Source organism: Rhincodon typus, chromosome 1 (genome assembly GCF_021869965.1).
Source record: "Rhincodon typus isolate 14 chromosome 1, sRhiTyp1.1, whole genome shotgun sequence".
NCBI classification, from domain to species: Eukaryota; Metazoa; Chordata; class Chondrichthyes; order Orectolobiformes; family Rhincodontidae; genus Rhincodon; species Rhincodon typus.
The window spans coordinates 150,495,572-150,510,594 of NC_063332.1; the positions used below are offsets into that span (position 1 = coordinate 150,495,572).

Consider the following 15,023-nt stretch of genomic DNA (forward strand, 5'->3'; position numbering starts at 1 on the left):
GCACATCTGCCAATGTGGTATACTGCATCCGCTGTACCCGTTGTGGCCTCCTCTACATCGGGGAAACCAAGCGGAGGCTTGGGGACCGCTTTGCAGAACACCTACGCTCGGTTCGCAATAAACAACTGCACCTCCCAGTTGCGAACCATTTCAACTCCCCCTCCCATTCCTCAGACGACATGTCCATCCTGGGCCTCCTGCAGTGCCACAACAATGCCACCCGAAGTTTGCAGGAACAGCAACTCATATTCCGCGTGGGAACCCTGCAGCCCAATGGTATCAATGTGGATTTCACAAGCTTCAAAATCTCCCCTCCCCCTACCGCATCCCAAAACCAGTCCAGCTTGTCCCCGCTTCCCTGACCTGTTCTTCCTCCCACCTATCCCCTCCTCCCACCTCAAGCCTCACCCCCATCTCCTACCTACTAACCTCATCCCGCCCCCTTGACCTGTCCGTCCTCCCTGGACTGACCTATCCCCTCCCTAACTCCCCACCTACACTCACCTTTACTGGCTCCATTCCCGCCTCTTCGAACTGTCTGTTTCCTCTCCACCTATCCTCCCATCTATCCATCTTCTATCCGCCTCCCCCTCTCTCCCTATTTATTTCAGAACCCCCTTCCCCTCCCCCATTTCTGATGAAGGGTCTAGGCCCGAAACGTCAGCCTTTCTGCTCCTATGATGCTGCTTGGCCTGCTGTGTTCATCCCGCTCTGTACCTTGTTGTCTCGGATTCTCCAGCATCTGCAGTTCCTACGAGCTATGAAAAGTTGTGCTTAGAAATTAATTGTTGTAAGTTATTCTGCTTCATCATGTCCTAATATCTTCGTGGTTGTATGTCAAATTTTATTTGACACCACTTAAAACAGTTTACAAGTTGTGGATACTATATAAGTGGCAGCTATAAAATTGACTCTTGAAATAATTCCTTTAGTTTTTAACTATCACAGTTTTTTTGGTTACGTTTGTATCCATGGTGCTATCAGACTGGTAAACTAAACACAAGCAGCCAAATATATAGCCATAATCAAAAGATTCTGGTTACTTCAAAAGATATAAAAAGAAACATGAGTCTACCCATTTCCTAGAGTCAACTTTCATCTTGGTCCCAAATGTAGCTTGCAAGAAAATCTATTATTGATTTTTAAAAAAAATCCTCACTATATCACTCTCATAGCATGTTTGCTTTGAATGTCTTGACTCCCTCCTGAGCAATCTGTTGAATCGTTTCTGATTAGCTTAGTTTCCTAAGGTTGTAGGAAATTACTGTGTTCAAATAACTATCAGGAGGAAGCAATGGCCTAGTGGTGTTATTGCTTGGCTATTGGTCCAGAGACCCAGATAATGTTCTGGGGACCCAGGTTCGAAACTTGCTATGGCAGATGTTGGAATTTGAATTCAGTAAAAATTTGTAGTTAAAAATCAAATGATGACCATGAAACAACTCTCGATTGTTGGAAAAACCCTTTAGGGAAGGTAACTGCCATCCTTATCTGGTTTGCCCTATATGTGAGCCCAGACCCACAGCAACATAGTTGACTCTTAACTGCCCTCTGGGCAACTGGGGTTAAGGGAGTAGGCAATAAATGTTGTTCAATTAACTGCCTACATTTTGTCAATGAAGTTAGAAAAAATGCAGCTGGACAAAATGAACCTAGTTCTTCACTCAACAGAGATTAAATTAATGATTTTTATTCCATTGGAACAATCATCAGAGACGCCTTGCAAGAATGGAAGCTTATTCAAATAGCTAGCAATAACCACTTTTAACCATCTGTTCTGTGATCAGCAATAGATAATCTGGTCATGAACGTAAGTTTTCAATTTTGACAGGCAAAATACTAGAAAATTAACACTGAACAACATAACTGAAGATCACAGTCACACATTGTGATATGTGCATTCAGTATTTATATTAAGGTGATTATTCAGAGGCATACTTCATCTTTTGGTTTATGAAATGCACAGATCTCTGAATAACTTATAACTGTTAACAATAAGTAGAAATGGAAAGCAAGTTTCAATATGCTTTGCTAGCCTGGACTTTTTGGTTATAATGACAGAAAAACTGTTGGTGCTTTCTGTTCTTAGTGATTTTTTTTTTGCCAGTGCACAGGGTATCCTGTTGAGGTCTTTGCAGATAGAAATCTATTTGAAATCACTGATTTAATGTGATCTTCCACTTTTTCATTATTATTTTTGCTTTAAAGAACTCTTGGAAAAAGTCAACCATTGAACAGTTTTTAATGATGTACTAATTCATAATTACTTCCAAACACCCTCTTGAGCCTGAAAATTTGTTTTTGTAGAATGTGAAATAGCTTCATGCCATTCCATTGATTTCTTTTTAAAGTTTGATATTTCCATCTCTAACTTATCCATGTCTATGTCCCTATCTGTATTTCAGTTGTGTTAAAATTATAAAAAGTGACTTATAAAAAAAACTTTGTTATTTCTGTGTTTTCTGTCCTTGAGAATTCTTCAATGTGGGCTGGTTTTGAAAAAAAACAAAGCAAATGCCAGAATGAAATTACACCAAAGAATGAAATTAACACTTGGAAAGGAAAAATCCACACCACTGAGATCAATAGATCTTTGGGGCAGCTGTCGTCGTGAATCAGTGATGCCTGCTTTACTTCATTGCTGACTATAGAATCCAGGCTGTTATTGTATAGTTCAGAGTTTGCTAAGCCTAGATCCAAATGACAAAATAAAAACTGGGTGAGATGATTTATTAAAAAGTGGCTGGCATATGATCATGCATAAATCTAGCTTAATTTAAATGGTTCCTGAGATCACTGTGAAATTGCCCATTTCACTTCCATGTTTAGAATTTGATATTTTTTTTTCCCATTGTCACACAGTGGCTTGGGCAGGGTGCTTTGCTTCATCTCCAAAATATTGTTGAGCTAGAGCTGAATAACGCTTTTATGAAATCAAATCTAAACTGATTAGTTCCCTGGATTTCTGTGTTTAATATGCAATAGTTTCTCTCCTTAGTATGAAATGTACATGATTGAACGAAATGCTGAGAGAACGGCTTCAGCTGGAAGACTTCTTTATGACATGTGAGTAATGCAGTAAACCACTTTTCACACAAGCCTTTAATATTTATGATGTTTATAATATTAATGGATGGAATTAAAAATAGAATATTTTTGGACAACAAGAGAGTGATGACAACTCATAGAGTCATGCAGCATGGAAACAGACCCTTTGGTCCAATCAATCCATGCTGAATATAATCCAAAACTAAACTGCTCCAGACCTTTCGTATTCACATACTTATCTAAGTGTCTTTTAAATGTTATAAGTGTGCCCGCATCCACCACTCCATCTTGGTTAAAAGACCATTTCGAAACTTGACCGTTTTTCTATAGCAGATGTAAAGGTGCCAGGGTGGAGGTCAGGTTATGTATGAATTTTCCATAATAATTCACTAACCCAAGGAAAGATCGAAGCTGTGGTACAGATGTGGGAGCGGGGCACCTTTGATCGCTCTGACTTTATCTTCCAATGGGTGTAACCTGTTCTTGTTGACTCTGTAGCCCAGGTAGGTCACTTGGTGTGTCTGGAACACACATTTCCCCCTTCTAAAGGGTACGCCCGCCTGGGAGAAATGTGTAAAGACAATGTCCAAGTTCTCTAAGTGCTTCCTATAGATCTTCCCAGTTATTAGCACGTCGTCCAGATAAATGGTGACCTGGGGCAGACCTTGTAAAATGTTCTTCAATGTCTGCTGGAAAATGCAGACTGATACCTCAAAAGGCAGTCTCGTATATTGGTACAAACGGTTATGGGGATTAATTGTAACATACTTCTGGGAATCCTCATCTAATTGCAATTGCAGGTGCACATGGCTCATGTCCAGCTTCATGAAGGACACACACGCACACACGCGCACACACACACCAAACCCATCTCCAGTTTCACATATAAATCCTCTATGCGAGTCTTTATCCAGCTGTGAAAAGTGGCTTACGGTTAGTTGGAAATACCCGCAAAGGCAGACGGACCTGTCAGGCTTCACAATCTGTACGACTGGTGCTGCCCATTCCACAAACTGTATTGGCTTCATCATTCCTTCACTTTCCAGCCTCCTGATTTCTGCCTTTACTTTTGCATGTAAGGCAAATGGAAACTTACACAATTTTCTGATTAGATATGTCCACATTGGTAATGAGACGCCGTACTTGTTGTAGCATTATAAATCAAACTATTTTATATGCTATCCTGAATAATTTATCATTTTAAAAAAAAATTTGGTTGATGTATTTCAGCCAAACACAATTGATCTGAATTCACAACTGGAGTTGTTATAGTTTCAAAATGGTGTGCTTTCCAAAACAGTGACTTAGCAGTCTTTGCATTACAAGCATTTCACTTTATTTTGTTTTGAATATCAGGTTTGTAAATTTCCCTGATCAACCAATGGTATGGAGAGAAATAAATGTTATTACAGCAGCACTGCGTAATGATACCCAGGACAAGCAAACACAGTTTTTACGAGGTAAAAGAAAGTTTGTTTTTTGTGTCAAACAAAGGTAAACCAACTTATTGTTACTGAATGGAGTGCCATGAAATGGAATTTGTAAGATGTTGCTAGTGAACAGTGTTGTTTGGAGAGTATTCAGAAGATAGAAAGGTACTAAATGGCAGAAATGAATGAAAGAAAAAATTGGGAGGAGTTACTCCAGGCGACCCTTATATAGTATGGTTCTAACCCTCTGACTAAAGAATTGTTGCTGATGGAAGCCTGAGTGCAAATTGGATGTAAATTGCTTCAAATTGATGCATGACTTGGAATCATGGACAAAGTTTGTTTTTAAAAAAAAATGTATCTGTGGAAAGTTTTTCAAAATACAAACAGCATGTTTATTGCATCATGTTGTATCCTACAATACAAACAAGACATGAGTTTCTGAATAATTTACCACCTTGAATGACCTATTTTCCCATGGGTCACAAATTGAAAATTTTCCAGAAAGTGTCATATCTCATTTCTAAATTGTCAAAGTTCTCACAGTTTAGGAGAAAAATACTAACCTCTTTGTGCAAGTTGATCATCAGTAAAAGACAGTCAACAATCTTAGAGTTTAGCTAACTGTAGTTTATGTAGTTATTTGATCCTTTTGACTGGACTTGCAATTCAACATGAGTCCTCTAGAACATTTTTGCATAGTGCTGCCCAGTGTTTTTGACATAAATATTTATTTGTGTCCATTGTTATGAATTGTATGTTTAATATTCATAGGGTACTTATAATGTAAACAGGAGATGTTGTGATTGAAGTTTATAAAACACAAGTTAACCCACAGCTAGAGTTCCTTTATAGTTCTGGTCACTGCATTACAGGAAGACTGTGATTGCCCTGGAAATGATATATAAGACCATAAGACATAGGTGCAGAATTAGTCCATTCAACTCATCGAGTGTGGTCCACCATTCAATTATAGCTAATATGTTTCTCAACCCTGTTCTCCTCCCTTCTCCCTGTAATCCTTGGTCAAGAACCAATCAAGAACTATCTATAATAAAAACCGTAAGAACTGCGGATGCTGTAAATCAGGAACAAAAACAGAACTTGCTGGAAGGTCAGCAGGCAGCATTTGTGAATTGTTCTGAGGAAGGGTCACCAGACCCGAAATGTTAACTCTGTTTTTTTGTGCACAGATATTGCCAGATCTGCTGAGCTTCCAGCAACTTCTGTTTTTGTTCAAGAACTATCTATCTCTGTCTTAAATCCTCTGAATGACTTGGCTTTCGCAGCCCTTTGAGGCAATACATTCCACAGATTCATCATCCTCTGGCTGAAGATATTCCTCCTCATTTCGGTTCTAAAGGGTCTTCCCTTCACTCTGAGTCTGTGCCCTCAAGTCCTAGTCTGTCCTACTAATGGAAACATCTATAGGAGATTGTTGAAAATGTTATCAGGGTTGGAAAACTTTAACAATCAATAAAGACTGGAGAAGCTGGTGTGGTTTTCTTTGAGTACAGGAGGCTGAAGATTCATTGAGGTGTAGAAAATTATGAACAGCCTTGATAGAGTAGATAAAAAGGACTCATTTCCATTAGCAGTGAGATCAGTAACCAGGGAGCATTGATATACGATAATCGATAGAAAGGTTAGAAGGTAGTTCAGTAATGTTTCATGCAGAAGATGGTAGGGTCTGGAACTCATAACCTGAAAGAATGATAGATGCAGAAAATTTTACCATTTTATAAGAAAACACTTGGATGTACAGTTTCACTGCTGTAAACTACAGGCCTGTGGACTAAGATCTGGAATGTGCACTGGGGTTTATTGATGTTTTCTGTGTGCCATAAACTTGCCCATGATTCTAGTTTGAGCACTCTCTGCATATGTACAAGTGGCACTGTGTTTTGAATTTTCTGTAAATTCATTGATGTTCCTGTTCATACGGGCAAAGAAACAAAAATAATTTTGTGCAAGTATCTGTAACATGACAGTTATGCAGAAGGCATTGTTGACTGCAAAGGATGATTATTTAGACTTTATGCAAATAAATGAGATAGTCGTTTGCATTTGACAAACTAAGTAGTTCAGTGGTATTTATGTGGATATGAACTGCCACAATCCTGCTTGTCTGCTGCTATTAGGTAGTGCAGTGGCGTTCTCAGTTTTGTATCTGATTCCTGTATGTGTTTTGAGACTCCGCAGAGTAAGGAAATTGTGTGCTGTAGCACCATCTGCTGGTTTTGACATGATTCTGGGAAAGTTAACTAACACATTCAGTAACTTTTGTAATACAAACAATTTATTTGAAATATTCTTATGCTAAAATATTGAACGATCCAGTCCTTTCAATTAAGTTAAGTAACACAAGGAAATGGGAGCTTAATGCTTTAAAGGAACCGTTAGATATTTTGGAATAAGGAAATTTGAATTAAGAAAAATAACCGTCAGTTTTGTTATAGATTCCGAATAATTTAATACCAGTCCATATATGCCAGAAAGTAAGTAAAGCAATAGTTAACATCAGTTATTCTCGCTTCTTCCAGAGGATGATGCTAGAGCTGTCTTTGTCTAAAAAGAAATAAGTCCCTAAATTGTCAAAATAAGTGTTAGGGTAATGGTGACAAAACAGAAATTGCTGGGAAAACTCAGCAGGTCTGGCAGCATATGTGGAAAGCAGAGTTAATGTTTCGGTCCAGTAATCCTCCTTCAGGACAGTTCTGCTTTGCTCTCCGCAGATGCTCCCAGACCTGCTGAGTTTTCCTAGCAGTTTCTATTTTTGCTTCTGATTTCTAGTATCTGTAGTTCCTTTTGATTAGGGTAATGGTGGGCACCATATTTAAGTGTCACAGTAATTCAACAGAGAACAGGTGGTGATTAAATGCAAAGATCCATAAGTCGCCATTAGAGATGTGCTCCTTGTCATTTAACTTAGTGAAAATATTATGTTGTTGAATATCTATGAAACAGATTGAGCACCATGAAACCCTGTAGTTGCTTGGTGTATGCAAAGTAAAGTCACCACAGAAAGCTTTGTCAAATTAAGTACCTGTGTCACAACATGATAATCTTAGTTATTGCCACCCTCTCCGACTGAAGTATTTGAAGCTTAGAGTTTCATTCATAGAATCACAGAATGGTTACAACACAGATGGCAGCCATTCAGTTCGTGGTGACTCTGAAGGAGCAATTCACCAAGTGCCACTCCTCATCTTCTCCCAGTAGCCCTAATATTTTTCCTTTTCAGATGATCAGTTCCTTCTTGAATGCCTCAAATAAATCTTTCTGCACTTTGATCCTTACCACTAGCTGTGTATTTTAAAAAAAAGTTCTCTCATGTTATCATTGCTTCGTTTGCCTATTACTTTAATTCTGTTCCCTCTGATTCTCAATTTTTTAACAATGGGAACAATTTCTTTCTCCCTATTCTGTCTTGACCCCTCACGATTTTGTATATCTCCATCAAATCTCTTCGTTCAGTCCCCCTTCTTTGTGGGGAATAATTTAAGTTTATTATGCCTGGAACCATTCTTGTGATCTTTCCTTTATGATTTCAAACACCTCGACATCCTTCCTAAAGTATGGGTCCGTTACAGTGCTTCTTAGATTTTTGATTGACATTGGAGTTGAGGGTTAAGGGGAACAAGCAAGAAAATAGATTTAAGGCTACAATCAGCACAAACGTGAGCTTTCTGATGGTTCATCAGGCCTGATGGGTCAAATGGCCTACTGCTTCTACTTATGAGAATGGTAGGTGATGTTGCAGTTAAGACCAGACCAGCGCTTTATGTAGGTTTAATATAACTTAGTTGTGATTGCAATCTGTGTCCCTATTGATAAAGCAGTGAAATTCATCTCCCCCCTTATTCTAAATCTCTGCATGATCAATGTCCTGTTTAACATTTGACGTTTTGGTATTAAGTAATGGCACCATCTGTGAACACGGTGGGAAGTGGGGAGGTGGAGCTTGTCTCTGAGCTGTGTGAAAATGGTGATGTTTTATGATTTTATGAAGTAATATTATGCACAATGACTGAAAAATAGTGAAAAAGTTGCATTCACATGAACACACTGCTATCTGTGACGGAATGTTTGTTCTTGCTTCTTTTGGGGAATGCTGTAATCTCTGAACCTGTTTCAATAAAAATAACGAAAAGGCATAACAGTTCTTCCAATTAATTGTAGACTGTGCCACAGAAAATTGATTATTAATTAGGTCATGGCAGATTTGCACCTTAACTCCACTTATCTGCCTTTACTCCATAACATTTGATGGCCTTACCTAACAATTTATTTCTACTTTCAAAACTCCAGCTGTATTAATATCTACATGCTTAGGGGTGGGAGTTCAGATTTCCACTACCCATTGCATGATCTTTGTACTAAAATGTTATTTTCTCATAAAAGGAAAGAATTTGCTCTTCCATTGTACAGAACTAGATTATTACTTAGAGTCAAAAGAAATTTTATATGGCTTGAATGGTGTTTAGATTTGAAACTAACATTGAGACGCCCTAAGATAATTGTCCTATTTTAAATAAGGTGGATTGAAATATAACATAAATTCCCAAGCTGGCTTCTCTATGTTACAGATTATCCACATTTCTAGTGCCATGTGCTCTTTGAATCATAAGGATAACATTTTTTGATTATGAATTATTGACAATATGTAAAGTTTATGAAGTATTAGCCTAACAGATTCTGTCTGCGTGAGCCTAGTGTGAATCATTTGAGATACTGAAGTACAAATAATGTAATGGACATGAGATGTGAAATTCTGTTAAATTACTTCGCAGGTTTGTTTGAGACCCTTCCAGGTCGAATACAATGTGAAATGCTTCTTAAAGCCACAGAGCAATGCTTCAACACGCTGGAGAGAGCAGAAATGTTGTTGCTACTCTTGAGACGATTCCCAGAATCTGTGGTACAGCATGGAGTATGTATATTCATGTAATACTGATCTAATGTATCCTAGTGTTGTTAACAAGCCATTATTTCAGCAATTGCTATGGGTGTGTTCTAAGAATGCAGAGATGGTTTGCATTATCAACTGTAAACAGTCCTGTTACAGCCAGCCTTTTGGGATGTAATCTAGGTTACACCATGTTAGGTGTCCATCAGCCAACAGACTGGATAGTACTCTAAATATTGATCAAGAAGTGCACCATTGTACTCTGCTCTGCGCAAGAATTGACAAAATGCATTGAACTGAGGTATGAATTCATGTGGTTAATATATTGTTATTATAATTTTTGAGTAAAATCCTTATCCCGTCTAACTGTGGAATTATGCTGAGATTTTTTTAAAAATCACTCAAAGCAAAAAGTCCAAATACGAAAATAAGTGGATGTTTGTAAACATAAGCATTCAAATGTCTGGGTGGTTCCTGTACTTAGTTTGGTTTTGGGCTGCACCCATTAATTCATATAGCTTTTATAATTATGTTAAAATCTTGTGACTTGTGTGCCTTTTTTATACATGTGAAACTTTCTTCTATGTAATGAAATTTAAGACAGTTCTCTGTGTTAACATAGTAACAAAAGCCCATATTGACATTTGACTGCCATGTTATAATTGCAGGCATTCCCACATTAGGTAGCATTACCTTTTTGTCTTCTCACATATCTTCTGCCCTCAAAATTTCAGCCTCTGCCCTACTTACAATGGAGAAGTGATATATCTTGGTAAAAAGAAACAGCAATAATCATGCTCAAATTGGAAGTAGGATTGATTCTGTGGAAGAGCAGATGAATTTGAGGTGCACGTTGCAAGACTATAACGGTAGCACATAACGTTGATAAGACTGCAGAAAAGATAAACAAATTCTTGGTTTGCCACATAACTAAGAAAGCCAAGAAGTAATGATAAGCCTATATGAAAATTAATAAAATCTTAATTTGAGTATCATGACAAATGTAAACCTTCACAGAGCAAGAATATAGAGATATTAGAGGGGGGTGCAGTATAATATGTTTGGATACTCACTTATCAGCTTTGTTGAGCGAGGATGTTGATTGGACTTATTTGATACATCAGTGATTTCGGGGATCCCAGAATGGATAGGATTTGTGCTGTTCTCCTTAGGTTTTCTCTCATGGGTGAAAGAAGAACAGAAGTTTATGGTCTAAGATTTATTTCTCGGTGTGCAGGCATGGAGGAGAATTTAATTGGATTCATATACAGGAATGTAGTTCACCAAAGAGAGGTATTGCTACTGATGGTTTATTTTCAGTTTCCTCTCTGTGCTCAATTTTCAAGTTTACATTGCTATTGATCACTGCTAATTTATTTACAAAATTAATTGGTTTACTCTGACAATGTGTAGTTACTTTGGCAATTTTCAGTTTGGTTTTAAAGTATAATGGCTGCTAAACCCAGCATAGCTAGTTTAACTGTACTTGTCACCCCAACTTCATGTTCCTAGGCAGTCTCAATTACAGCTTTTTTTCAGCAAAACACTTCAGTAGCTTGCTGCTTTAATTTGGAGCTGTCATGTAACATTATGTTGTGCTCCATTTTTGTTAATTGGCCATTATGTTCATATCTATAATTATGGTATCTTTTAAAATCTTGCTGTTTGTAATATACTGTGGACTTCACCAGTTGTCTAAATTCCTTCTGTGTACATTTTTTTCACTGCTACTTTTTATATATATCTTATGCCTCCAGCTCTAAAAATGTTGGTGTATCTTGCTCCTCTTTTGCAGTTTAAAAATAGAGCAATGGAGAGACAGAAGGTGACTTTTCATTGTTGAAAGTGACTAGACATTGGTATCAATGTCAGGGTTAGTCCATATATAGAGCTTAAACAATTATTATATATGATTAATGGGAAAAGAGCATTGTCACTATAGTTGTGAGTGGATACTGGGGAGGGAATTGACAACATGGTGGGGAGAAGTTGCACTGAAAGATGTAGATGTAGGAGATGTTAAGGGAATCAATTGCAAAATGTACCTTACCAGCCCTCAGCGTCTCTTTTCCATGCTACACCATCCCTTCAAATGGATTGAAGAAAAGGTGCCAGTGAACGAAGGAAAAAGTATGAGAAGAACAATATTGACATGGTTAGTATAGAGAGAGACATTGAAATAGAGCAGGACATGAAGAAATTGATTTTGACTTGTGGACCAGCTGACGGAGCACATTGGTTGATCTATTATTTCTATCAATAAGACACCCTTGCTTCTGGCCTTGGCCAAGCTTAGATTTCACAGGCAAGCTATTGAGTTCCATCCAATGCCCTGTGCATCTTGTTGAAGTGAGGTCACAAGACCAGGCTGAGCAATCATTGAAAATTGCGGGGTCAGCAAGCACGCCTGTGCCTTTATGGCTGAAAAAAAAATTCAACAATTAATTGTTGCTGGACTACTTCATTTCCACAGTTCATGGAACTGGTCAAAGTCTGCATGACGTAGGCCTTCGCCTAGTTCTGACTAAATTGATAATTGTATTCATAGCACTTCAGTTTCATATTAAAAATAGCCTTCTTAATTTTTTTCTTTTATGCTCAGAAATGCTCTTACACACCACTGAATATTTGTTTTTTCCTTCCCAATCACCAAATCACTTGTGGTTAGCCTTCTACATTATAAAGTGCCTGTAATGTGAAGCAGGTGGATCCAAAAAATCAAGCAAATGCTACAGATAATAGGATTTTTCTGTTTTGAAAGCCGTCAATAAGAGAGGGAATATATATTGAAGTGTATAAGTGAAATAGAAAACGCTGATCTGGCACAGTTTTTATGCTAAACTGTGACCTCAAGGCAAAGGAAGGCAGGTTTAGGACTCGTATCAGAAAGCATTTGTCTTTGAGATTGACTTGTGGAAAAGTTTCTGTGAGGCACGGTGAAATCATGGGCCAAGGAGTGGCAGATGGAGTTCAAATTAGATAATGTGAGGTGCTGCATTTTGGAAAGGCAAATCAGGTAGGACTTATACACTTAATGGTAAGGTCCTGGCGAGTGTTGCTGGACGAAGAGACCTTGAAGTGCAGTTTATAGTTTCTTGAAAGTGGCGTCTCCGGTAGACAGGATAGTGAAGCAGGCATTTGATATGCTTGCCTTTTTGGTCAGTGCATTGAGTATAGGAGTTTGGAGGTCATGTTGCTGCTGTACAGGACTTTGCTTAGGCCACTATTGAAATACTGCGTGCATTTCTGGTCTCCCTGCTATAGGAAGGATATTGTGAAACTTGAAAGGGTTTAGAAAAGATTTACAAGGATGTTGCCAGGGTTGGAAGGTTTGAGCTGTTGGGAGAGGCTGAATAGACTGAGGTTGTTTTCCCAACAGAGCGTGAGGGGCGACCTTATGGAGGTTTATAAAATCACGAGGGTCGTAGATAGGGTGAATAGACCAGGCCTTTTCCCCAGGCTAGAGGAGTCCAAAACTAGAGGGAATAGGTTTAAAGTGAGAGCGGTAAGATTTAAAAGGGACCTAATCGGCAACATTTTCACGCAGAGGGTGGTGTGTGTATGCAATGAACTGCCAGAGGAAATGGTGGAGGCTGGTACAATTACAACACTTAAAAAGCATCTGGATGGGTATACGAATAGGAAGGGTTTAGAGGGATATGCTGGCAAACTGGACTAGATTATTTTAGGATATCTGGTTGGTATGGACGAGGTGGACTGAAGAGTCTGTTTCCATGCTTTACAGTTCTATGACTCTGAGATGGTTAGATATCGTGATAGGGAAGGGGTCACGGGCTTTTATAAAAAGATGAACTAGATGGGGAAAATGGCATTCCTCATCCGTATTGATAATTGTGCAGCTTACTGTGTGACCTATCCTGCATATATGATAAGTTTTAAAAAATGCAATGCGTGCTAAACCTTTAACAATAGAGAGGTGGTTTGAAAATTTGGAAGAAGTTTTTTTGGATATGAATGAGTTGCTAATGATACATATTTTGTGTTGTTTGTTTTGCTTCTTATTTTAGGTCAGCCTTGGTGAAACACTATTGGAAGCAGAAAACCTTGATGATCAAGACTCTCCAGTCAACTGTTTTAGGAAGTTATTTGGTAAGAAAGTTAAAAAAATATCAATATGAATATCTGAATCATAACAATGCTTTGGTTGCTTTTGAGTTGGAACTTGCTGATGGCTTCTTGGTATGTACACCATGTATGGTTCTGAATTGTGTAGAATAAGAAAATCTCAATTCTTATCCCTGTCTTATACTGAGTTAGTCAATAACAACCAGAGCAGTGCTGCCATCAAGTCTAGTGCTCCTGTGCTGAGGAGGCGAATAACAAGTTGGAGTCCTTTTTACCATGGCCACCTACAATACAGTGTGCGTGTGCGGAGTTTGATAAGCATTACACCTGAGCCTGACCAATGTACAGGTTGCTGATGGTTGCTTCTGTGTCATGAGGCATGTTTAGTTGATGGAGATGCCAGGTTCTGTAGTCCAGTCCATTTGAAAATCTAGTGAGATTCCTTTCATCAATTTCCAATTCATGTGATGTTGTAATAGCATGTCATAATCCAAAAATTTGGATCATCAGAAGTCCTGGGATGTCAAAAAGTATTCTTTCTTGATTTTTTTTTTCTCCTTTAACATAAAAAGGCATGGATTTTTTCCCTTTGCTGAATCTAGACTTTTCTTTGAAGGTGGGTCAGTATATGATTCAGTTGTTGGTCATTAATGTCATATCACACATGCAATATTTTCTTGTAATGCAAATGTTTCTTTAACACAATGTACCTTTTGTATCTACAGTATGTGATGTCCTTCCTCTAATTATTAATAACCCTGATGTGAGATTACCTGCCAATCTGTTATATCAGTATCTCCACAAGGCAGCAGAGTTTTATATTGGTTACATCACCAGATCTCCTTCATTGGAAGGCCAGCATCAAGGTACTCTCCTAAGAGTATTGCATAGTAACTGTGGACCAGTCGTAAGAGAAAGAATTGCTGTTCGAAAGTAATTTGATAGTTGGTGTAGCTTCTAAATGATGAATTGCATTAGCTCATGTAATTAGAATTTTAAAGCACCTCCAATACAGTTTTGTTTTTGGAAAGTTAGACTTCAATTTTGCTTTCCTTCACTTAAGCCTCCTTAATCCAAATCTTTCTCGTCATAAAAGATGACCTATCAAGGCCTTTGCCTTAATCCATACTTGATAGTATTGCAGAAGTAACCAAGAGCAACTACTAGTGAGAATTACTACTCTGGTCTGAAGTCCACCAGAAGAAAGGGAAGGGTTTCTGTCTGCTTCATGACTAACCATGGTGACATTTCTCTCGTTTGTGAATGTTTGTTTTTAAAACACACAGAAACAAAAATTACTGGAGAAATTCAGCCATTCTGACAGCATCTGTGGAGAGAAAACAGTTAATGTTTTGAGTCCAATGACCTTTCGTCAGAATGTTTTTGGTGGACTGCAGCACTTGCATAGGTTAGAAAGATTGGCAACCAGGAGAAGTACAAGTGGTTTGATGGCTTAGGGAAATTGACAGCGGTTTATCCATTGAACTGTCTTCAACGATCTATCCATTGACCTGACTTGTCACATTGCCCACATCAAGTTAGTAGCATCT

The 15,023-nt window shown here is 38.2% G+C and overlaps 1 protein-coding gene across 1 annotated transcript in view; it reads left to right on the forward strand.

Annotated features, from left to right (window-relative positions):
- Positions 1–15,023, forward strand: part of ints10 (integrator complex subunit 10) — a 63,873-nt gene that overhangs the window by 3,568 nt on the left and 45,282 nt on the right. The window contains exons 2-6 of the mRNA XM_048609914.1: positions 2,999–3,066; positions 4,405–4,508; positions 9,272–9,411; positions 13,416–13,497; positions 14,199–14,339. Coding sequence (XP_048465871.1) covers positions 2,999–3,066; positions 4,405–4,508; positions 9,272–9,411; positions 13,416–13,497; positions 14,199–14,339 — 535 coding nt within the window. The remainder of the gene's footprint in view (positions 1–2,998; positions 3,067–4,404; positions 4,509–9,271; positions 9,412–13,415; positions 13,498–14,198; positions 14,340–15,023) is intronic.